A 26,169-nucleotide genomic window follows, 5' to 3' on the forward strand; every position below is an offset into this window, starting at 1 on the left:
ATTTGTTTTGGTAGTTGCTCCATGTTCCCTCTTCCTTTGGCATCAGTACTATGGCATGGCCTGCCTTGGAAAAGGCCATGAGGCACAGGTCTCTCCAACAGAGCCTGGCTTACTGTGTGGAAGGGGCAGTGCTTACAATGTGCCTGTTCCTTTATGGAAAACGCACATATTTGGAGAGGCTTTTCTCCTTGGAGAGGCAAAGGGTGCTTGCATGTTAGAAGGCACCTTCAGGTGCTGTCTTTGTTCCCCTGTTTTGGGGCACATGCTGGAATGGAGCAGGGGGAGAAGGCAGAGACCCACTCCTCCCTTTTGCCTGACAGGACTCTGTACAGCAAGACTCTGCCTTTCTTGCACATGCGCACAGCCTGGGACTTTTGCCCACTGCCTTTGCCTTTCGAACTGTCGTGGTTTAAGCCCAGGCTGTAAATCAGAACCACAAAGTCCACTTCCCCCCCCACCTTTCTTCCCTCCGCTCCTGGAGGGACGGGGAGGAGAATCAAAAGAATGCAGCTCCCACGGGTTGAGATAAGAACAGTTTAATAACTAAGGTATAACACAAATCACTACTGCTACCACCAATAATAATAATGATAAAGGAAATAACAAGGAAGAGAATACAACCGCTCACCAACTGGTACCTCACCCCCACCCTGCCATGATCCAGCCCTTCCGGGAACTCTCAGTTCTACCTCCTGGGCATGACGTGCTGTGGTATGGAATACCTCTTTGGCTAGTTTGGGTCAGGTGTCCTGTCCCTGCTTCCTCCCAGCTTCTCCCCCTCCCTGGCAGAGCATGAAACTCACAAAGTCCTTGGTCAGAGTAAACATCTGTGTTATCAGCTCCATTCCCAGGCCGAAAGTCAAAAACACAGTGCTGCAAAAGCTACTAAGAAGGAGAAAAACTGACTACTGCTACTGAACCCAGGACACCCTCTTACCCAGTCACCCTCAACTGACCCGTGCTTTCCTCCCTGTAGCCTTCACTCACACAGAGACAACCATGCCACACATCGTGCCACCTCTGACCACGCAGACCACCACCACCACCTCCACCAGCAGCACCTCCAAGACCTCTGTCTCCAGAGAGGCCATCACCACAAGCAGCACAGAAGTCCCCCACACAAGGATGTCTCCAAGTCCCAGCTCCGTGTCTGTTCCCAGCAGCCTGCTCAGCACCTGGCTGCCCCCTGCTGTTACTTCCACATCAGCCTCAACCACCAGTCCCAAGCTAACACCTACAACTCTGTGGCCCAAGCCATCTTCCCAGACAACAAGTGCTCTGAGAGAGTCACCTTCAGCGGAGTTCTCTGCACCCTCCACAGCCAAAACCAGCCCAATGCCTTCACCTGCATCTTCCCCCTCCTCAACCATGTACTCAACGCGGTTGATCTCTCAGCCTGGTAAGGCCCCCTCCTGTGGCTCTTCCACTGCTCTGCCTTCTGTTCCCAGCTCTCATGCATGCTTCCTTTTTATCTTTGTTCAATCCATCCTTCCATCCATCCATCCCTCCATCCTTGTCCTCCTGAACCATGTGGGAGTTGCACATTTTTTTGTCTGTTGGCCATCTGTTCCCTCTGCCTTGGTTACCTTGGGACTTGCTAGACTGACTGTGGTTGGGATGGATGTGACTTTTGTTTCCAGCAGGTTGTCTGGTCCTGTTGTAAATGCATGTCCTCGTCAGTGTTGATAGCAGCTATGCTTTAGGTGTTGCTGTGGAGTGTATGCACAGCATCCAGGTTTTCTCCATTTCTTCTCCTGCCTGTTACAATGTGGTTAAAGGGTGGGCAAAATTTTGGTTGTTGACACAGCCAGGATCCTGAGGCAAAGTGAGGGACCAAGTTGATTCTCCATACCAAGAACGCCATACCCATTGATGGGAGACTGACTGAGCTTTGGTCTCTTGGGGAATGTGGCGATTCCTTTTGCACCTTGTGGGGGTTTCCATTTATTTTTCTTTGGTATCTTCAGTTCTGAAAACTGAGTGTATCTGGATGCATGTGGGTATTTTTTGCTTCTGCACTTCCAATTCTCTCTGCATTCCTGCTGATGGGGAAGTGAGAGAGTGGATGTTGAGCACTTAGCATGCAGCTAGGACCAACCCATTGCTGACTGGCACACACATTGGTCCTGAATGGGTCTAAGCAGAATGGGGAGGCTTAGGGAAGAAACAGAAGCCCAACCTTCCTCTTGCCCCGCAAGATACGTGTGTTAAAAGTCTGATTTTCTTGCACAGGAGCTCTACCCCGGGACATTTGCTCACCATATTTGCCTTCCCCTCTTACCTCGTCACTCTAAATTGACTTGTGCTTTCCTCCCAACAGTCTTCACCCACACAGAGACAACCGTGCCACACATCGTGCCACTTCTGACCACGCAGAAGACCACCACAGCCACCACCTCTGCCAGCAGCACCTCCAAGACCTCTGTCTCCAGACAGCCCATCACCACAAGCAGCACAAAGGTCACCCCTACAAGCACATCTCCAAGTCTCAGCCCCACGTCTGTCCTCAGCAGCCCTATCAGTACCCAGCTGCCACCTACTGCTACTTCCACAGTCTCCTCCACATCAGCCCCAACCACCAGTCCCAAGCCAACACCTACAACCCTATGGCCCAAGCCGTCCTCCCAGATGACGAGTGCTCCAAGAGAGTCACCTGCAACAGAGTCCTCTGCACCCTCCACAGCTAAAATCAGCCCAACTCCTTCACCTGCCTCTTCACCCTCCTCAACCATGTCCTCAACATGGCGGTTCTCTCAGCCTGGTAAAGGTCCCTCTTCCCTTCGCACTGTTCTGCCTTCTGTTCCCAGAGATCACGCTTCTGTCATTCCTGCCTTATTTCTTCCAAGTATCACAGGCTGCTTGGGCATTTGTTTTGGTAGTTGCTCCATGTTCCCTCTTCCTTTGGCATCAGTACTATGGTATGGCCTGCCTTGGAAAAGGCCATGAGGCACAGGTCTCTCCAACAGAGCCTGGCCTACTGTGTGGAAGGGGCAGTGCTTACAGTGTGCCTGTTCCTTTGAGGAAAACACACACATTTGGAGAGGCTTCTATCTTTGGAGAGGCAGAGGGTGCTTACTTGTTGGAAGGAACCCTTCAGCTGGGGTCTTTGTACCCCTATTTTGAGGGGCAAGCTGGGTTGGAGGACAAAGGCAGAAGGCAGAGACCCACTCCTCCCTTTTGCCTGACAGGACTCTGTACAGCAAGACTCTGCCTTTCTTGCACATGCGCACAGACTGGGACTTTTGCCCACTGCCTTTGCCTTTCCCTCTTACCCAGTCACCCTCAACTGACCCATGCTTTCCTCCCTGTAGCCTTCACTCACACAGAGACAACCATGCCACACATCGTGCCACCTCTGTCCACGCAGAAGACCACCACCACCACCTCTGCCAGCAGCACCTCCAAGACCTCTGTCTCCAGAGAGGCCATCACCACAAGCAGCACAGAAGTCCCCCACACAAGGATGTCTCCAAGTCCCAGCTCCGTGTCTGTTCCCAGCAGCCCGCTCAGCACCTGGCTGCCCCCTACTGCTACTTCCACAGTCTCCTCCACATCAGCCTCAACCACCAGTCCCAAGCTAACACCTACAACTCTGTGGCCCAAGCCCTCTTCCCAGACGAGTGCTCTAAGAGAGTCACCTTCAATGGAGTCCTCTGCACCCTCCACAGCCACAACCAGCCTAATGTCTTCATCTGCATATTCCCCCTTATCAACTGTGTCCTCAACATGGCGGATCTCCTCTCAGCCTGGTAAGGCTTGCTCCTGGCCTTCCCCCTGCCCTGCTTGTCTTCCTTCCAGCCTTCCTTCCTCCCACCCTTTCTTCGTAGCAGCACAAATTGCTTGGGCACTTGTTTTTGTAGTTGCTGTCACTTTAGTTGCACTTCTGATTCTATCCCCATTCCTGCTGATGGGGAAGTGAGGGTGTTGAGCACTTGTTGAGCACTTAGCATGAAGCCAGGACCAACCCACTGGCTGAATGGAACACACGTTGTGTGCTGAATGGGTCTAAGCAGGAGAGGGGGACTTAGAGAAGGAAACAGAAATTCAACTCTTCCTCTTGCCATACAAAACTCCACACTTTACAGGGTTGCTTTTCTTGCACATGCTTCCAGCCCAGCGTTTTTGCCTACTTCCTTTCCTTTCCCGTCTTGGTCTACCACTTTGTGTCAACATGTGCTTTCCTCCCAACAGTCTTCACCCACACAGAGACAACCGTGCCACACATCGTGCCACCTCTGACCACGCAGAAGACCACCACCACCACCACCTCCACCAGCAGCACCTTCAAGACTTCTGTCTCCAGGGAGGCCATCACCACAAGCAGCACAAAGGTCCCCCCTACAAGGACATCTCCAAGTCCCAGCCCCACGCCTGTCCTCAGCAGCCCTACCAGTATGCAGCTGCCGTCTGCCACTACTTCCACAGTCTACTCCACATCAGCCCCAACCACCAGCCCTAAGCCTACACCCCTCACTACTTCCACATTTAGGTCTGCTAAGAGCACTACATATTTTTCCTCCCCAAACACCACATTTATTCCACATGGTAAAACATCTTCATTAATAGTTCCTACCAGTGTCTCTCCCACTTCCACTCCAGTTTTGATCCCAACTGTTTTGTCTACAACAATTTCTTTTGCACCCAATGTTGTTACTACTGCTTCTACAGAGTCAGTAGAAAGGACTTCTCTGCGAACAACAACACTAACCACTACCCACACTACATCAGCTCCTTTCACCACTAGACTGTCAACATCCTTGTCTTCTGCTGTACCATTAACAGTGCCACAAGGTAAAGTATAGCCATATCATCTCCTATGTCATGTTTTTGGTTTTAGCACATCTTTTCTTTCATGAATGTATGAATTCTTACATTACTTATTCTTTGGTATGATACTATATGTATGGATTGGTTCCATCTCTTTGTCATTTCTCCAGTTATTTTAATTTCGTAACAGCAGGTTCCCTACTATATACTGATGTAAACATGAAAAAGTCTATGTTAAGGAGGCCAAAACGATGCTCAGGAGAGTTACAGAATCATTTAGGTTTTAATCTTAAAATCCCAGTTAAGCACTGTAAGAAAAATACCTTTTATAAGGCCAGGTTATCTCCCAACTTACCTGTCAGTCTTCCCTTTAGCTGTCATAAACTCTTTCTGCCCACTGCAGCTTTTTTTGGTCTTTTGAAGGATACTCTTTTCTCAGTTTTCAAGGTACACTGATGTAACTTGAGGGTGAAGCAAGGATGGGTAACTTGGAAGGAATACAGAACACTGTATAGGAGCAAGGCAAGAGGTGCATAAGTTGCCTTCATAGTACACCATATCCTTGTTTCTCTTAATCTAAATGTGAAATACTACCTTTAAACTCTTCGGAAAACCTTTGTTTTCATCAGCTCTTTGCTTCATCAAGGGCTTAGTGTTTTTCTTCAAGTGAAGAGAAAATGCCAGATCAACACATCTAATCATTACCTGCTATATCATATTACGCATTCTATCTAATAATGAAGGACAGACTTCAGGCAGGCATCTAAGGTGTGTACTTCTGGCTGCCTATAAATAAACAAATCAATTATTGAAATGTTTACATTCAGCATCTTTCAGATAAGTAAGATCTATTATAAAGACTGTGCACCAGAAATAATTCCACCACAATTAGCCAGCTAGTTGTTTTATTTGCATCTTTGTGTTCTCATCAGTGAATTAAGATTGTTTTTTTCCTGCTGGTCTGAATTTGCACTCTACTCTTAATAGGTTGTTTTTTGTTTTTGCTCATTTGCAATTCTAGTGACTTGCATTTTCTTGCTTGTTCTCCAGGGCAATCCTCTCATGCATCTTCAATGCCTAGTTTAAAACCTTCTCTTGCTGTGTTACTCACTTGCAAGTTGTTAATTGGCTCATGCAGTAGGAATCGTTTTCCATGAAACTGAGTACAGAGGCAAACGTCATTCACGACTGTGAACTAAGTGAAAAACTAAGTTTTCACTGGAAAACTAAGTTTTCATGTGAAAAACTAAGTTAAATTTCTGCTATAATTTTTCTCTTACATTTGACAGAGCGCTGTAGAGAAATCAAGTATGAAGAAAAAATAACTTACAAAGGCTGTTCTACAAATGTCACTTTAAGCCGCTGTGAAGGATCATGTCCATCCTCAACAAAGTAAGTTGAGAGATTATGAGGTACTGAAGTTGTTCCCTTGTGTTATTTTGCCATCTGTAAATAGTGGTATTTGTTAACTACCACTCCTTTATAATTCAGGGAGGAAAACACAGTTGGCATCTACCTAGTAATTAAATGCTGCAGTGTAAGTCAACTAACTACTAACAATGCTAACAAGGTCATTTAGTACATAGGGATTTACAATTTAAGCAAGGAATGTTGTCTCACTTCCTGAATAATTTTCATAACCCCAGACATAAGTGCTGCAGGTTTTGAGGGCTGCTTTGTTGGTGTTTTTTTTAAGAAGATAGAAAAGGTCAGTTAGGCTGCAACTACCTGTTTTCAAGTACCAAGGCAGCAAAATAAGGAATTTCTCACCTTAATATGTAGTGTTACTTCCATTGTCTCATAATGTGGTCCTAATAGTGTAATTCAGGGATATTTTATAGTTAAAATGTGTTGTCACAGTCTCTGCAGTTCTGCTTGCTCATTAGGAAACTCTTCAGGTAGAGAATTGAGGCTTCAATGAAACTAAAGCCACTGCAGAAGTATTACAGAGTTCAGTTATTTGGGAAATAAACAGCTAATAGTCCCAACAAGCCAAACAAACACTATGTTCAAGAATAGGGAAGCAATGAAGGGTTTTGCTTGTGCAGTAACTACTTTAAATCTATGCTGAAGCTAAAAGCTATCCCCTTCAAAGAGAGTTCAGGTGTTCCCCAGCATTTTGAAAACCAAATGACTGATTTTGGATCTTGAGAGTTCAAGAGGGCTGGGGAGCCTGGAGGAAGTGTTTTTAGAGTTAAAGGTTCATCACAATCACTAAGAAAGCTATGGTTAAAAAACTGTTTTAATTGAAACCAAGGAGACTTGTCTCCTTTAGAGATTTTAACAAAAATATTTTGCCATTTAGCATCTTTGTTAACAAATCATATGCCAGAGGCCTTTCACAAGCTCCAAGTGCACAGCTCTTAAAAGAATTCCAATATATTTTATGATTTTCTGAAGTGCAAAAGAAGAGTGGGGAAATCAAACACTATAAGTTTTCCAGTGAGGTCTGAGGCCTAATAGCTCTAAGGCCTTTGAAAGTTCATTCTCAAAAAGGCAGGCAGGAAGGCAGAAGCTCAGCACACCTGAACTCTTACAGCATTCATCATGAGAACCAAGACCAGTCAGTTGCAGCAGTGTTTTAGTTCTGTAGTTGACAGAACCTTAGACTCTTAAGGTTGTGCTCTTTCCTCTAAACATTCCACATGAGAAAAATAACTTTCAAATACTTGAAAAGCTGTCAGCCTACAATGCTGCATACAAATCCTGATGTTCTCTTCCAAACAGGTTGAATGTTGAGGAGATGGTGGTCAACACAGCATGTGGCTGCTGTAGGCCACTTCAGCTTCTTAAGAAGGAACTTCAACTACCATGCCAAGACCCAGATAACCCTGGAAAAAGGCTCATGAGAGAAGTAATCGTATTTAGTGGCTGTGTTTGTGACTTTGACAGTTGCATACACTAGCCAGAGCTCCAGCTGGCCTCAGACACCTTTTTTGGTTGTTTTTTTTTTTTTTTAAACACTGATCACGATTTACTACTTCCACAGTGACTGCTCACTGCTGGAGTTCCCTTGTATTGATTATACAGGACAGCCTTGCAGTGAGGCATCCTGAGCAAGCACCTGCAGCATCAATGAACTTAACTGATAAACTATTCCTTATCAGGAAGGGATTCAGGCAGTGTGAAGGGGAGGGAAAAAAGCATGGACAGGGTGGGTATTGGGAGAGAATACCATGGCAGGGACAGTTTGGCCTTGCTGAGGACAATATTTAACCAGAGGCTAAAAACTGGCCTATGCATAGTGCAGTAACAGAAATTTGACTTTCAAATAAAGTAGAAGGAACTGAATTTGCAAACTTACCTCATTATTTGGCCAATTATTTTAACAGAAAATAGTCTACTAGGTTGACTACAGTTGAATGAGGGCCTGTGTAATGGCCCATTGCTTCACTGGGAGACCACTGAGGTAGTATGTTCCCTTGTCCTTTGAGTGCACACAGCACTCGTGCTTGTAATCCATACCCAGCAGCTGTCAGAAAGCAAGGTGCTACTTGAACAAAAATGTAACTTTGAGGTTTCTAAATGCACCCTTAGTGTGGTGGAACATTTCTAGAAACATCATTAACAGACATAGCGGATTTTGGACAAAGCAGAGATCTGCAGGGCTTTTCCCTCCAAGGAATCAAAGACGATGTACCTTAACAGGACACAGGTAGTTCACTCAGAAGCTATTTCTACTTGCTGCTAGTAGAGTATTCTTTACTACTTTGTTTGCAATTCAGTTAAGATGAGGTTATATGAATGCACAAAAGCTTGTAGCACCCAGGTAGTTTTTCTTCTTTTAGTAAGTTTTGGAGAACGACTAGGAATCTGCAGCATACATTTAAAGCTTGAGTGTGGTTATTTAGCACCTCAGATTACCTTTTACAGCATCAACATTTTTTACAAGTCCTGCCTGTGTGCACTTCTTAGCCTCAACCATACCCCACTTTTACACGACTTTATTGCAGCTTCTATTCTTAATATAATTACTGTTGTTAAACACTGTAAATCATTTCACATCAAGGTTACTTTGTTGTTTGGTTTTGCTGTGGGTTCTTCCCACCCTACACACACAAAAAGCCATAAACAACCTCCCTGGGGGAGCAGAGATCTGCAGACTGGGTAAGACTCAACCGAACACAACGCACCAGTAGTTTGCAGAAAGTAATTTGCCATTACATATCAATTGTTGTTCCCCAACAACCACTCAGTGCAAGTATTCTTTACAGTTCCATGCCCCCAGACAAAAAAAAAAAAGGCCAGTTTGATTACTGTTCTAATCATTTATTTAATCTTAATACGTTCTTCTGATGAATATAGTCTAATATATAGTCTTCTATATGAAAATTCTCCACTTAATTTGACAGAACTTTGTTTTATACAAATAAGACAATCACCATTAATGTTACATACTGGAGTGTAGGTCAAGAATGAACATATGCTACCTGTTTTGCTATTCAGTTATTTTCATATGTCAATGCCTGAAAATACTGTACTTAAAAACAATAACACTGTTTACTGCAGAAATTACTTTGTCTGCTTGACAGGATACATCACTTTGGTAAGTTAACCATCATTCACAAAAAAAAAAATTAAAAAAAAAAAATCAAGTATTTGTCTTTAATTTGTTCACTTTTCTGCTCATGGCTTCATTGAGCTGACATTAATACAATGTGTGAACAACTGTAAGCTTAACACAGTCACCACTGAAAAAGACACTTTCCCTTACCCCCCTCCTTCCCACATTTTAAATGCACATTTTAGCACAGCTTGAACCAAAGCACAGCGAACTGAAGTAGCGCAGTGTCTCAAGATGTCCTTTAATGAGGGCATACACTGTTTTCAGGGGGACAGATACACAACAGGATGTGGGAAAAATGAAGTAGAAGCTGCTCCCCTGTCTTTGCTAAGACTCCCTTTAGTTCAGCACATCAGATGTTTAATGCAGCAGTCAACAGCATGGTTAAGATAACAGGACTAATGAAGAGACATACACGGTAGCAACAAGACACAACATAAGATAGTCCACTAATATTCTGCCAACTGCCCGACCTTACTGCAGGAACTGCTTATGAAGATTTTCAAGGAATGTTTGGTATCCAAGAGTCTTTATTAGCCACTGAAAGGCCACAAAAGTGCTTCAAGAGAACTTCTGCAGAGAGACTAGGTCTCTAGCCAAATTTCTAGTCACAACAGCCACAGCTACCAGTAATTTCTGGAAAAAACCCCAAAAATATCTCCCAAAATCCACACCTCACATCCAAACCTTTGCTCCTCTTTTTTTCACTTGCACTCAAGTATCACCACTAGCCTTCAACCAAATCAAATTGTAATCACCCACTTCCATCATTCAGCTGAAAGCACTGAAGAAAACAGCAAGGCACACCGGAACAAGCAGAATCCTGTCCGCTGCTGTGCCCTGAGTAGCATGACAGGAGCCTCATTGCTACCACTCTAACTCTTAATTTCATGGACATACTTGGTTGCATGTGCTGAGACACCAGTGCCAAACTTCTCTGAAATAACCATGAGGAAATCTTGATCTGAGGTTCAATTCTCCTGTAGTCAGCAGCAGCTGACTTCATTCATTGCGACTTGAAGCACTCACTGGCAAGTCACCCCCAGTTTCTAATTGTGCTACCTTGCCTGCTTAGTTTGAGCAGCCTTTGGGGCACCTTAAGGCTTGAACAGTGTGAGCCAAAGTTGTGCCCAATTAGTTCTGCAGAGAGGCTACAGAGTTTGCTGATGTGGAACATACTACAAAGGCTTTGGTTGTAAAAAACACTATACAAGCTGACCATTTTGGGCCTTCAGCATGCTCTCAGTCTTTTACACCATGCTGGGTATTTTTACCACTATTGACAGACAGGAAACTGTTCAAATACCAGTTATTCAACCTCTTGAGTTTTAGCATTACTGTATATTGGAGAAAAACATTGTTTAAAATTACATTTTCATCTAAAAGAGTGCATGCCTCACAGCCTTTCAGGGGCTCACTTCTTCCCACTTCTTTTATATAATACCAGACCCTGTAGAGTTAGTTATATCGTATCATTAGGACTACTACTTGCTATGTCTGATGGGAAACAAAAAACACAGAAGAGAATATTCAACCTTACTTTGACTAACCATGAATAAGTGTGTACCCATTCACCACCTACCAGAGCAGTTCACCTCACTGAGATAAGCGAAGGATTAAGAATAGCTTTTGTGTTCAATCCACTTTCCAGAGATCACAAAACATTTAGATGTGAAGGATTACAAGATTAATACTTTAAGACTCTGGTCCTGTGGCTTTTTTCAAAAACAAAGATTGGTGACACTCAACACAAATGTTCACTTGAATCAGATTCAAACATACATGCCTTTCCAACCAGTACAAGACTTGTGGCAATGTTCCACTTTATAAAGTTTAAATCTACCTTAACATCCGAATTAACTTTACTGAGCAGCATTACATTGGCTTCTTTCAGTTCACAGCTGAGTGCTTTAGCAGGTGCTCCTTAAGGCAGAACATTACTAGCCCTTTCCAGTTGAAATCCCTGGTTACTACATCTAAATAAATTTCCCTTCACTGAGTTTAAAAACTGGACCTCTGCAAAGAAAAAAGGAGCACAAGAGAGCCCACACACCCTTTGTGTAACACACTAAACGCCATTTTTAATGTGGAAAGTCACTTCCCTGTACTGTACATTTTATAGTCTTAATTTCAAACAAGGGTCAAGTCCTAATAAGGCAGGGAGCTGATAATGGTTAACAGTGCAGTACTCAAGACAGTGATGTACAAGACATTTATTTGCAGTATGATGACAGTGATATAAATGGAAGAAAACCAAACTGACATGGTTAATATTAAAACTGTTCTGACAGCAATTCACATAATCTCTGAGATACAGCTTCTTTACTTGTTCGTAGTGTGAGCCTATACATCTGAAAAAAGAACATACAATATTATTTAAACACAGTTTGGCATTAAATGAATGCACAGTCAACTAGCAAAAGCTACCGGTTATATCTTCTGTGTTTTTTCATATTTGGTAGGAAAAAGACCTCAAGTTAAAATATTCAAAAGCAGCCAGCCACTGAGTAGTACTGCTTTCTCAAATCATAGGATGGAATACATCTCCAAGCCCTTGGTTGAGAGAGTCTGCACCATTGATCTAGCATTTTTAGGCTTTAACAGCAAGTTGTTATCCAAAATCGTTCTTTAAGAGGAATAAATGTCATAGGGAAAGCCTGAAGAATCTACCACCACTCCTGAAGAAAACAGGAGACTCATCACTCAAGATTTACAACCCAAAACTTTTCAGTCCTCAGTTAACTTCAATAAAACCTCTATCAAAATGCTTGATGAAAAATATTCTTAACATTGCATTCATTATGTTTAATCTTTCAACATCATTCTGCTATTAATTTAAAATGGCAAAGGGAATTATACTTAATTGTCCAAGGTGCACAATACAGAAACATGAAATGTTTCCAACCTTCAAGAGAAGGTTAAGACTCCGCAGATGGTCTGGAATAACACAGCGATCTCTTCCAATAGGGAAGAGAACTGCTATGAACAAGCAGCTTACCAAACTGGGCCAGGACCAGTTACTATAATTTCATTTCTTGTTGGAGTCTGCAGTCCACATTAGCTATTGCAATGGTGATTTAAGTAAACACTAGAGTTCTAGATAATGCAGATATTCAAACAAGATCTTGTATTTAACTGTAGATACTTAAATAGATACCTGTGCCTGAAGGTTGGGTTCAAGGCGGAGCAAGCATCCAATCTGAGTAGTTTTTGTGTGTATGATACCGGCACCCACAAAGTTTGCAGGATTTGGATCTACCTCCTCAAGTAGGGCTGATCCAAAGCCAATAATCTATGAAAGAAACCCAGAAGATTTAGAGGATGGAACAGTGGGACACAAATTTAAAATCTACCAAAGCACAGCTACCACCAACTAGCAAAACAAGTAGGTGGCTAATTTTTACTTGAAGTGTTTGAGACACTAAAGAATTATCCAGTAACATTTCTTTTACAAGTTTTTGAAGTGACAAAGTGACCCTGATAACAAACTGTTCCCAAAACAGGCTTCTTCGAAAAACCGAGAAATAATTTAAATTCAACATAAGCCTCTCCTTTTTTTTGATAAAGCCATTCCAGTCCTACACTAATCACTTCTGTTTTGCCTAAAGCAGCCAGTTCTGTAAGATGTGACTTGTTTTCTTTTCTAACTACTAATTGTAGTATAAATTAATGCTTGAAGTACTTTCCAATTGGGTTTTTATGAATTGGTGTTTTTCTAAATAGCTTCAAGTTTCCAGCTGCTACTGAAAACTATATATCTTATTCAAGCCACACCAAGAAAACAGTCCATTCAACCTAGCACTGTGAAACATCTGTAACACAACATGGACTTAAACTTGAACAAGATAATCCAATTGCTGTACAAACCAAGATGAACAAAGTTTGCTTATACCACTACCCTTACACTACAAATTGAAAATACCACACTGCTACCAACCTTAGCTTTTGTGATCTCTGCATCCATCGGGTGTTTTGCTTTAAAGATATTCTGTACTTCTTGTTTTGGACTGCAAGACAAGTCAAAATAAATACATGATATATGCATTACATAGAGCATTGTTCAACAGCAACTAATTACACTGGGAGAGCTTATAACTCACAGGATTATGTATGGGATGGGGCAGTGTACGAGCTGCAGTTCCAGTATACCCTTTTTTTCCCCTTGGCTCACAAGAGCTCCAAGCCCAAGTACAGACAATATCTTACTTGCTCAGTTGCTTCCAACGCTGAAAAAAGTCTTGAGATGACATCTCTGTCGGCTGGAAAAATTTATTCAGGGTGATGGGTAATTTTACCGAAAGATTTTGAAATGTTCCACCATACCTGAATTGGGAATAGAAAGAACATGATGTATGCAGCACAGTGCCAGTAGTCTCTCAGCCTAAATGAACCAAGTAATTTAGGATGAACACTAAGGTGAAGGTGCAACTGTTTATCATTAAAATCCATCAGCTACAGATAACATTATTTCTAAGATACAGTTTTAATCCACTGCTGAATAAATATGCTCTGCTTAGATGGGCATGTGAGAGTGAATTGGCAGAACTTCTAATAGGGATCTCTGTCTCAGCATAGGTTGTTATCCTTCTAGATAGCATCTACTGAAAATATATCCCTGTGAAAACATACCAGTAAGAACCAGTTTAGAGTAGAATAACAAAACATAGCCCAGAAGTCAGGATTTCCCAAAGACTGATGTTTAGTGGACATAAGATTCTACTTTTGGCTGCATGCACTTCCAGTCCAAGTTGTTTGCAGAAATGTTCTTAATTTCCAGAAGGGAGAAGTTAGTGCATATATTCCTGTCAATATTTCTTAAGCAAACAGGAAAACTGCTGTTTTATACAGATAGCGGAAGGAGAAGTCATGGAGACGTGTTATCAGTTGCTACTTCTTGATTTTTTTTTTTTAAACCACATTGTTCCAAGTGGATTCCCTAATTTCCCTTGTAGCTTAAAGCTTAGTTAAATCAATTTTTCAAGTACATCATCTACCCAAGACAACTTTATGTGGCCACATTCTACACTTCAGCCAGAGGACAGGACCAATTTAACCTCTTCCATCTAATTAAGTTCACTAGCATTAGAATCCTATGTTTTACCTGAATTGAATGTTCAGGATTGGAGCTTCCATGAAGTCTGACACACACTCAATGTTCACAACCTGTTGAACCTGCGCACCTCCATCCACTGTGGGGTCAACAGGTTTTGTCTGAAGATTCAGGCATAAGAAGTGGTTAAGGAAACTCAGCAATGAATTGATATCTTAAAAAAAACCCAAGAAACCCTCAATAAGCTATATGAGGAATTAGCTTCTCTGTATGTTACTGAATATTCAAAACTCGATTTTTGTGCAGCAAAAAAGTTCTGGTGTGTTTGTTTTTCATACTGACACACCTAGAAGCAGTAACCCCCACAATTCTCAGTTATTTGGATATTCTCAAAGAAAGATGACTTCAAAAAGGTACGAAGGCACAGACAGACTTCACAGGAAAAACCACTGGACCATCTCATTTTGATGTGAACATTACAGTGATGCTTTGTGTCTAACGAGCTTGATTACACAGTCTCCCAGAAAACCTAACTTTGCAATACCAAGCATTAAGGATGAATTGTAAATTGAAAGCTTATTTTAAACTATCATCATCATCTTTGTGTACATATATTCTACCTCAAGTCTGAAGTTATCTGCTAATGCAGGACTTTAAAGGACTCCACATCTATACTCCTGCCACTTTATGACAGTGGAGAAAGCTACTGGGTTACATTACATACTTATTAAGCCTAATTTCTCCTTATTTCAACAGTTAAATTTGTGTTTGTAACCAGAGCTTTAAGGAGAAAATCTTCCATCTCTGCTCAAAAATTTTAGAAAGTTATCAGCAAGTTTCTCATTTCTCCATGTTCAAGGACACCATGCCTTCATTCAGCAGCTTTTATTACAACTTTGTGCAGCACAAAACCCAAAACCCAAATAAGAACAAACACATGCTACTGTATTTAAGGATATTTGACTGTAGGTCATCTGAGCAGATTACTGTTGGAGTAAAATTCAAGAACTGTGTTGATGTCTTATTACCATAGAATATGAACATACGTCCTAGAAAGAATAAAAGACACCAAAATTTTTAGGTATGTCACATGTAATCATGTTGAACTACCTGTGCTTTAAACATCTAATACATTATCTTTCAATGTTTTTTCAAAACAACTTTTAAATACAAAGCATAGTTTACATGGTTTAATCTTACAACATTCAGTTAAAAATGCAGTAACAGATTAAAAGAAGCCATGAGACCTCTCCCACAGCAGCTGTTACACAGGCAGGTAAATAATGAGTGGAATTCTTTCAGTTGCCAGAGAACATTACTTTTTATATAAAGAAGTTTTCATGGCACCAAAAGCAAAGCAAAAGGGGAGAAGCAAGCAATCCTAGTGCTGACCTGTGTTTGATTCCCAGCTCTTTCCTAATATTTTTAATATTTTGTGGATTAATATATTATGATGGACATGTATGAGATGTATTGTGTATCATACTATTATGACAAGCTATACTGTAAGATATAAAAATTGAGGAGAATAGTTCTTTAACCCTGGCTGTACCACAGCCTTACAACAAGGCAGCAAGAGCTGTAGCTTGCAGCACCACTTCACTCCCACTTCACCTCAGCTATCAAAACAACCAACAAGTTTAACAAGACAAAACCCCACAAAGGAGCCAGGGACATGCAAGCAGTGAAGATCCTACAACAGGCTAGGCCTGAGATCGTATTTCCCTCTCCAGTAGCTGAAAAGTAAGTCCTATTTGCAATATCATGCTGGCACTGGGATTGATAATGCAAGACAGCTAAATAGTTGGCCTGAAAGATCTCACCCAGGTTCTGTCGAAATTCAGATTTCAATCCAATCTGTAGCAACTGATTTTCAAATAAGACTCCATTATTTTTACACACAAACCTAGGGGAAGAGAGGGAAAACTTGTTTTAAATTGAGCTATATTAAACAATATTTAGAACCACAAAATTGAGGGTTTACATAGAGGATGAAGATTGTGGTTAACCTAGAATACACCAGTCTGTGAGAGAGGCCTTTGCAGAAAACTGCAGAGTTAGAAAAGACAATTTTACAATCAAAACCACCACTTGCAAGACACTAAAAGAATTGAAATTCTTATTTGATAAGATGTCACAGAAACTATGAAGGAAGCCACAGTATGCTCTATTCACACACACAGAGTCTAAAGGACCAGGCAACAGACTAGGGTTTTTCTTAATTCATATTCTTGACAACTTCCGAAACTCATTAGGTCGGTGCTGAACTGAAAAGTTTGAAGCTTTGACTGTTTAAACCTGAAAGAAAAAAGAATCTCTTGTTCCACCAGTTCTGCATCATGTAAGTCAACTGAGAGCTGTATTTTTTCCATTCTGAGAGAGGAAACCCATTCCGCAGTGGTTTCTGTCCTTTCTGTCACCCTTCACTTGAAAGTAGAAGAGGTGATCAGCAAACATCAGCCCTTTGCATATGAGGCACTTAAAACATAAATATCAGTACTTTTGACAGTTTACTCTTCGATGTTTTTCTTTGTAAAGAGTTGCACAACTTAATACACAACTGGCATTGCCTTATTTTAGAGCAGTGTGTGACAGCACTGAATCGTAAAGGCAGTGTATTCATGAGCTTGTCATAAAATCCACAGCACCTAGAGGTGTTCCAGTTACAAGTCTGACAGTACATGTTTCTCTAGTTTTGCTGGTATTAAGTTAATGCACAATATAGTTTTGCTTTATAACTATATTCTTGAAGTTGCCCAGCCTTGCAAGGTTTTAGTATTGCTTACTTGTGAAAAAGCTCATCAGCATCATGCACAGTATCAGCTGGTTCCTCAGAAACTACCTCAGATGAAGCCAGGTCAGGGCTAGTTCAGGCAGCACAAAGGAAGAAAGGCAGTAGCGACAGAGACAGCAGGAGTTAGTAAAGACAGCTTAGTGCTTAGTTATTTCTTTTACCTCCTTCCTCAAAAATGGCACTGCTGAGTTTAATGCATGAAAAATTTATTAGCTGCCCTAGCTCAGTTCACCTAGAAAGGTTTTAGGCATTAGGTAATGTTTTCCCCCACTTCTTTCCCCCACCCCACCCCTCCCTGACTGTGTTAGGAACCAGCAATTCCTCCCAAAGACAAGAAACAGCTGAAGATGTTCAGCAGCTTAATTTATACCTCTTAAAGAACAAAATCTTTTTAGGAATTTAATTGCAACAGCAAAAAAAAATTAGTTCAAATTCATAAATGTAGATGTATACTAGCTACCACAAAATGTGTGCTTTGAAGCAGAGGCCTCATCAACCTTAGTGGCACTTTACAGCTGCGCAATCAGTTCTCAAAAACACACAAGAGTAGGCAAGAATATACAGGCACACAGAAAATGACTTACCCAAGCAACAGATTAGAAACAAAAGTGATAACAGCACTAAAAAGAGGCAGGAAACTGTAAAGGCAACTTCTCAGTATCATTAGAGAAGCATTTCATCATCTACAGACAGACCAAGGGGTTGGGCAATGCTATACTTTCTTCTGCAGAAAGAGAAAACTCCTTTTAGGTAACTTTGGACTTTTGCTTATGAAGCTACTAGTACTGGGTTTGGGTTTTGGTGATTTTTTTTTAGTTCTTTAAATAAAAAAAAAAGCCCTAACAAGCTTCTGCGGCTTCTTAAAGTCTTGGTCTTACATACCATGATTATTTCAAAAGAAACTCAGGATCAAGTCTTTATCACTGCAAACATGCAACAATACATTGCCTAGTATAAAATTTTCATGAGTCTCAATGATCCAGGCACTAATTATGCCTTTAATATTAAGATTCATTGCAATTTTGTCATGCCATCATTCAAAATCTGGTCGTGGACAACAAAAATTCTTTGGCCTCTAAGATTTTTAAAGATTTTAAAAGATTTTTAAAGACATTCTTCAATCTTGTATTATTTCCAAAATTTTAGCCAAACAACATTTGAGTGTAGCCATGGTGGTTTTCAGTATTAACACACTGAACCTACATTATACTTAGTAATGTAATTAGATATTGTATCAAAACCCCTTTAAAAAAGGGCTTGTGTTTTTTCACACTGTCTGTGTGTCAGACAGTAGCAAACCAATTTAAATAGATCTTGAAATTCTGAGAACCATTTATCTCTGGATATAATCCATTTTGCTGTTCCACAAGACACAATAATACTTTATGGCCAGATAACCACCCAGTCCAAGACATTCTGAAATGCACAAGTAACTTGGTTTTACAAAGAAAAAAAAAAAAAAAATCAGCATGAAAACTAGGCAATACTGTGTGCCCAGTATCCTCAGATTATTACAGACTCAGTTTTTCCATGAGCAAAGGTATTCAATACAGATAGCACAACCACCACAGAGCTCAAGAACACCTCTCTTGCTGTGCAACTACCACCCTGGAATGCATTCAATAAGCTGAAACAAAACCACAAGTTATTGCATGTATTTTTGTCTCTAATCCTGTTTTAGATTCTCCTTCAGGTTCCTTACAGGGTGACTTAATTACCTCGCAAAGTTGTCATCAGAACCAGGAGCAAGAGGTGCAACTGCAGAAGCTGAATCTGAAAATACATCCACCAGCAGGCTACCACTAGAGGACGGTGGGGGAGCTGAATTGGCGAGAGGGGCAGCACCCAGACCCAGCAGATCCGCAGATGGAGAAGGAGTAGACTAGGGAAGACAATACACTTTGGTGTTAACACTAGAGGAAAAACTAAAACAAAGCTGTCTTGAACGGAAAACTAAGCTGTGGCAAAGTGCCTCTCCCCACCCCAAATCAAGCTTTCAATGATTGTAGGAGGCTTCGTGAACACGGTTACCACCTTGCATTTCAATTTACGGTCAATTTCAATTTAAGGTAATTTACAGATGGGGTTTTCTTTTTTTCCTCACTTTTAAGAGCTATGTCCACCTAACCATTGAATAATAACATTGAATAATAATAATAAAAAAGTATTCATCTGTCTAGAATCAGATTCTGCAGTAGAAACACGACAATTTTTCTCACCCCCTCTTTTCTCCCCTCTGAATTTCAAGGGAGATTAATGACTGTAGAGAATAAAATTCAGAAAGTGTTGCTTTTCTTTCATGAAGAATCCAGCAAGAAAGGCAGTGGCTTTTACAGAAACCCAAATGAAAACATCACAGCACCTGTGAAACTGACAGTCAGTTTAGACCCGCGTTTTTGAAGCTCGGCAAACCTTAAAAACAACATAAAACCTAACCAGCAAAAAAAGCTGAGCCTGTAACTAGTTCAAGCTGCAAACACTAGAGGTAGAGAGTTCAATACCTTCAAGTTTTTTTATCCCCTCAGAGAGGGAAAAAAAAATTGAGTAGCTAGGACATGGAATCATGCAACAGAGACCACACATACATACCAATTCATGTGCAAGAACAAAGCACAGACTGTTAAAAAACATGCTCATGTATTAGACATCTGGAGCCTACAAAATAAGCTGAAGTTGAGACATGAGATGCACTTGGATTGAGTCTGAAATTTTGGTTTTTGTCAGTCAACACAAAGTTCTTATATACTCCAAAGACTGAATTCAATATGCAGGATAACAAAAAATTCCCCAGCACAAAAAAAAATAAAAAAAATTCAGAAGCCAATTGGTAAGAACTACTGAGAACAAACAGCTGGAGCTCCAATTTCGAAGATATTTTTGGCACTTAAGCTGGGTCACACCAAAGCCACTGGTGAAGGCAACAACAGTCTCTTATATGGCTGCAACCCATGAAATGAAGCTCAAAGCATAATGCAATTTTAACTGCCAGGCACCTCAGTCAATCTGGCATGTGAAGAAAGTTTGGCATCTTTTCTGCTGGAAAAGTATTTCTGTCTATTCAAAGATGTTTCACTTGGAACATCTACTCTTACACACTGCAGTGACTAAGAGTTAAAGGATTATGCTTCAACAAACTGGGCAGGGAGTGTGCTACAACATTTCCTCCTCTTAGGTTATCTACTACTACATCTCAAATATAATTACAAGTTATGCTAGTCATTAAAACCAAGTATTACATTATAGGAACAACTCACTCTACCAGCTTTAATTGACAATACAATTAAAAAGTTTAACTCAGAAGAAACAAAACTGGCCTTACCTACCACAACTGAACTCAAACAGTACTGTCAAATAAACAGTAACATTACATTGAGTTTACGACATCCGCATTGTCAAGTGTTGTCCACTTCTAGCAAAAACAACTCAAAACAAGATGCAAGATCTACCATGTTTGACAAAGCTGGTAGTTTGAAATTCAACTTACCCCTTTTAAATATGTTAATTTTATCATCTCACCCTAGCTGCAATTTCATCAGCAAAGAAATTCCCATTTCTAAGCTTACAGCAATATGTTTTCAAAGTCACAACATAAAAGGTATTTTTTTTTTGTCTGCAGTTTGTCCCCATTTAGAGAAGACTCTCAAAGGAGAACAGCATCCAAGCAAGCAGTGGGGGAAAAGCAGTTGTACGTTCCCCTGCTACTTTACAGCAAACACGCATAGTCTTAAATTTGAGGTGAGAAGTTTTAAACCCCCAAAAAGCCACTTTAAGGAAACCATTCTTTTCATATTTGCACAGTGTCTAAATTCAGGAAAGAAGAGCTTTTAAACTCACAACAGCACTGGCATTGACAGAAGCAGGTTCAGCACTTCCATTCATATCAGAGCTCCTCTCCTTTTTGATCTCTTCCAGGTCAGTAACTGTGCCTGGGCCCTTCTTCTTCTTAAGTTTAGCCAAAATAGAAGATTCCCTCTCTGGAAAAGGAGGCATTTCTTCCAGCACTGTAGCCTTATCACAGAAAAAAGCATGTTAGTTGAACTTACAGAAAAAGTCAAACCAGCTTCTTCATCTTTGAAGAGATACACCCTTATAGACTGCATAAGGGAAAAGTAGCAGTAATTATCCGCACAGAAAATGCCCATGCAGTTTATTTACAATGACAGATTAGACTTGCTTTTAATACATAAATAAATATTAAAACTTTCTGAAGTCCTCCCAGAGCAGTTGCTTATGAGAGCAGGAGCATATTACTTCCCTGTTACAGTGCTATTAAACAAAAAATACAAAATAAAAAATTAGATCATAGCAGACCTAATGGTTCTTAAGTCAAGCAGACCTGCACTCAAACCACAGATAATCCAAGAATCTAGTCAGACCTAAGCTTTTACTAGTTATCAAGACTAAGCATGCCATGCTCTGGCCAGACCCAAGAGCATCGGGTTAAACTACTGAACTTCTACAGACGAGTTTCCTGCCCACCATCAAGTCCTCAAAATGAAGCACGAACCCGTCTGCTATCTGAAAACTGCAGGCCCCTGCACCATGCTGGCTTTCACTGGCTTCCACGCTCGAGACTGGTGTCCTTTAACAGTCATTTGTCCTACTAAAGCACTAACAACTTTGATTTTACTTCTAAATTAATGGATGACTGCAGCTGAATTGGTAGACTAAAAGCATTCTGTGTTAAGATTTCTGAGCAATCAGGTGAGGTTTAATGAAGTTTACTTGTTAGCAGAAGACACAGCTACAGATGTCTGCATAGGAAAAAAAAAAAAATCTTTATACCTACCAATATGTCAGTACTGGCAATAGTACTGAGCCTCAAATACTCAACAGCTCTCTGTTGCAGCTCAACATCAGCATTCTTCAGCTGACTGTCACTGCGCAACACATCTTGAATCGTAGTTTTGATTTCTGGAAACAGGTTCACAAACTTGATGTAGGTAGACAGAAGCAGAGCTCGGGTAGGAACACTACATAGATGAAACTTGGAATGTAGCAGGTTGAACTGGATGAGGGGACTTAAAGATGGGAAGAAAAATAATTTGTTCAGTTTATGTAGACATGATAGTTCTTAATACATTACTAGCAACAGCTGAATCATTTATTAAGTGGCCTTTATGAATTATTAAATAGACATCAAGATTCTTTACCAAAAGTGTTACTACTTCAAGTCAGTATTTTAGAAGGTGTTTTACCTTGATCTTGGATCACCTGCTATCAGATTTCCAAATTCTCCCAGTATGTAGCCACCTACTTTTACAAGATTTTCATGGCATGCTGGAGCTTGAAGAGCCTATAAGAACATTATTAATAGTCATTGACCTGTAACGTATCAAAAAAGATCTTTTCTGTCACTTCCATGTCCAGTTGCCTACTCTACTTACCTGTAAGAACAGACCATAGGTCTAGGCACTATGGAGCACTTACAAGAAAAGCACAATAGGAGGCACAACTTTATAAAGACTCTTTAACGTAAGTGTAACTTGCTGAAGTAATGGGCTCTTAGGCCCATCTAGCAACATTGTGGACTTCTGAGGATAGATACAGCTGCTTGTTTCCTTCACATCTTTAGGGGTGTCAGAAGGACGTTACCATACTTCATATAAACCTTGCAATAATGTGCTGAAGTTGTCCAAGATAAAAATACTGTGTTTATTGAGTATGAAGAAACACATAGCAAGAATGAGTTCTGAAAGTCAGCTTAAACATTCAGGAAGGGAAATAGAAGTGGAAAGCTTATATAAAGACTCCAAATGAAGTGAGAGCAACAAGGCCAGACATTCAAAAGTGTTCTCCTTTAATAGTTCAAATTCCAGTTTTATCAGATCCTGAACAGAAGGAATGGGTATATGCTTCCAGAAAGACCAAGTTAGTTATTTTGAGTGTTTTGGACTCCTGCATGCAGAAAATGCAAAGGGGGGAAAAAAAACCCAAAACAACAACAACAAACCCCAAAACCAAATAATAAAATAACATAAAAAAACCCACAACCCCCCCCAAAACCCCACAAACAAAAAAAAACCAGCAAAAAAAAAAAAAAAAAAAAAAAAAAAAAAAAAAAAAAAAGAAAAAGCTGCCCTATAAAATGCTTCTATTTTTACTACTTTTCAGTAATTTTCCAGGTATAGCAATTTCCTTACTAAGCCTTTCATTCAGTGCCATCCACCAAAACAGCAAAAAATCCAACATAACCTACCCTGCCCTCCCTCACCAAGACCAGACCAGCACTAGGTGTATTGATATCACTTAAGCCAGAGAAGCTTCTCATCAACTTAATGTGGCCTCTCGCTCTGAAAAAAAATCAATGATGCTAGTTTTATGGGATGCTTCAGCAGTATTTTGTTGCAATATTAAGGATCATATTTATACTCCTCCCTAACACAGGGAAGCACACACACCTGCTAGGTCACACTCTGTTTATTTAATTCCTACCTCATTTTGAAAGTGAACTGAAAACAGTTATTCTCACCTCAAAAACAGTCTTTGCTGCATACCCTTGAACATCATCTCTGTTGATGACAATCTGAATAACTCGATACCACACTTCTTCACTGACATAGTCACCAGCAATGCGAATCAGATTCAAGATTGTATCCACATACCAGGTATAATCCACTGCATACTTCTCAGCTAGAATTGCAACTTTCAGAACCTGGGCACAAGTAAGAGAATAAAGAAGGTGGATTTGCTTCTACTATAAGCTGTGTATCAAAATGAACTTTGATATACCCCATAATACACCTCAATTGCTCCCATAGTGAAGGTGAAAGAAAACATTGAAATTCTGTGCTAGAACACACCAGTTGCCAGGTACATAATGCTTTCCCTATAATGCACTTGAGCGTGTTGTATCTGAACAATTTATTGAACATCTTTCGTTTTCTAGAAAAGCACCAACCCTCCTGCCTCCCTGCCCCCCCTCTCTCAACCCAACAAAAAAATCCACAAAAAATGGAAACACAAGGTAGCAGACACAAACCAGAGTCACCAAAAATATAGCTGGCTTTCAGGTGATACTAAGATTCCTGTACCCTGAAGCAAACAATCAGCATAGGAAGAAACCTCCACATAATTTATTAGGTGTATTTATAGAGATCTATTTCCTTAAGAGTAGTAAATGAACAGAACAAAATTCACATTATCTGTCAAAGTCAGGGTAGATTGCCAACATCAACAAGACAGTAAATCAACAGATAAATCAACTAACACTGCATTCTATGTTAACTTCTCCAATAATGAAACATTAGCGCCTAAGCTAAGTATTACCATAAGTAAAGGTTTTGGCTACCATTCTAGGAAGGTTGTTAAGTATTTTAAGTTTTGCTTTTTTTTTTTTTTCCCTGCTGGAATGAAGGAGATATAATCAGCTGAGAGAGGCACGATACCCTATCGTGTCAGGGAATCCTTAGACTGAGAGAATGCTCTCACAGCATACACAGTATGAAGTTCTACCTACAAGTAAGTATTTATCATACTAATATTTGAAGATATTAAGCAGTTGAGTAGAGTAGCACATAACTACTTTTATATATACAATGCTCTGAGACAAAGAATGGTTTTTAAAATTGCTAGTTTCCATGGGTTCCCCCATGACATTAGTCTGACCTGTATGAAGAATATACTTTGTTGTTGACTACAAACTTATGGGGGTTGGGGGTTTGTTTGGTTCGGGTAATTTTTTTTAAACCACCATGAAAAAGAACCTCTATCACAGACTATCCAGCATCCCAATCAATAAATGATACTTCTGATGCCAAAGACAGATATGAAAAAATAAGGAAACTGAAATCTCTCACAATTTCTTCTCTAATGGAATAATCAGCAGTCTCCAAGTAATTCAGCATTTCAGCCACAATCTGTTGGGCATTGCTTCGGTCACACATTGCATACAGTAGATCTACAGCTCTTTGTCGTACACTTACATCTCTTTCAGTCTGAAAAAGACACAGCAAGATTATTTCATCTTTATTTGGAAAGCTCATGCATCTTACTGAAGAAATGAAACTTATCCACAGTTAAATTTAAGACAAATGCATTTTCATAATCTTTCAGACACAGAATGAATTTGGATATACCCTTCACATAAGCTGTGAGCTTATGGTATTCTCACTTTCAGTCACCTAGAAAGAGGTCACTGGAGACTCAGACAGCTTCCCACTTTTAGATAATACTACAAAATTTAAATCATCAGGTTTTGTTTCTGTGGTACACATATTAAAATCTGCGCAAGTGCTGAAAGGATGGGGGAGTCTGTACAGATGACTCCACTGTAACACTAACTAGGGTGAACGAGTTTTTGGCCCACAGTGCACTGGATAACTGGGACCACTGGCCACAAATGCACTAATAAATGGACTAATTTCTCAAGCTGTCAACAAGCCAATGAGCAGCCAGCTCAGCATGTTTAGTGTTGTGCTTGCCTCGCATCAACAGAAGCTCAGTTAGATTTCTTTTACTTTTGAAGTTAGACCAATATGCTACAGAATATGCTTGGAAGAAAATACATGTGAACACTGAAGTGTGCAAATAAATCTACATACAAATCAGTTTTCCTCTTTTGACTTTTGCTTATTTATAGAAACATGACCTGAGAATGTGTCTGTTTTCTTGACCTTCTGATCCTGCAGTGGAAGCTGATATGCTCTGCCTCTTTCCATAAGCTACTGCAGTGAAGGAATAGTTTCTGATACCAGGAAGACAGTAATATAATAGTCTTCCCAGCATTCTCCACTTTGAAATTCCACATTTTGAAAGACTTATTCCTCTTCAGCCTACAGCTTCAGGACATATCAAAGTGTTACAAAAGCCACACGTATCAGATTTACCAGCAAGGTGCAGAAATAAACTGAAGCTGACCTCTCTCATTACCAGCACAGCAAGATTTTGCAGGATTAAGGGAAAAAACCCTAGAGCAGACTTCTGAGAATAACTCATTTGGCCCACAAGTATTATTACATTAATTGGGGATGAGGGACTTAGGGAAGTAGGAGA

General features: G+C 40.5%; 1 protein-coding gene across 4 annotated transcripts in view; it reads right to left on the bottom strand.

Moving 5' to 3' along the window:
- Nucleotides 1-8,572: 8,572 nt before the first annotated feature.
- The window catches only part of AP2A2 (adaptor related protein complex 2 subunit alpha 2), a 50,152-nt gene continuing 32,555 nt past the window's right edge, over nucleotides 8,573-26,169 (bottom strand). For 2 of the 4 annotated variants that reach the window (XM_080618953.1, XM_080618952.1), the window contains exons 10-23: nucleotides 24,975-25,112; nucleotides 23,648-23,830; nucleotides 22,374-22,471; nucleotides 21,965-22,196; nucleotides 21,010-21,183; nucleotides 18,894-19,057; nucleotides 17,168-17,245; nucleotides 16,205-16,287; nucleotides 15,346-15,430; nucleotides 14,433-14,576; nucleotides 13,538-13,654; nucleotides 13,269-13,338; nucleotides 12,489-12,623; nucleotides 8,573-11,682 (exon numbers count right to left, since the gene is read on the bottom strand). In XM_080618953.1, coding sequence (XP_080475079.1) covers nucleotides 11,605-11,682; nucleotides 12,489-12,623; nucleotides 13,269-13,338; nucleotides 13,538-13,654; nucleotides 14,433-14,576; nucleotides 15,346-15,430; nucleotides 16,205-16,287; nucleotides 17,168-17,245; nucleotides 18,894-19,057; nucleotides 21,010-21,183; nucleotides 21,965-22,196; nucleotides 22,374-22,471; nucleotides 23,648-23,830; nucleotides 24,975-25,112 — 1,779 coding nt within the window. In that variant the 3' untranslated portion in view covers nucleotides 8,573-11,604. The remainder of the gene's footprint in view (nucleotides 11,683-12,488; nucleotides 12,624-13,268; nucleotides 13,339-13,537; nucleotides 13,655-14,432; nucleotides 14,577-15,345; nucleotides 15,431-16,204; nucleotides 16,288-17,167; nucleotides 17,246-18,893; nucleotides 19,058-21,009; nucleotides 21,184-21,964; nucleotides 22,197-22,373; nucleotides 22,472-23,647; nucleotides 23,831-24,974; nucleotides 25,113-26,169) is intronic. The other 2 variants (XM_080618951.1, XM_080618950.1) reach the window with 1 other exon arrangement.

This window comes from Psittacula echo, assembly GCF_963264785.1.
Source record: "Psittacula echo genome assembly, chromosome: 5".
NCBI classification, from domain to species: Eukaryota; Metazoa; Chordata; class Aves; order Psittaciformes; family Psittacidae; genus Psittacula; species Psittacula echo.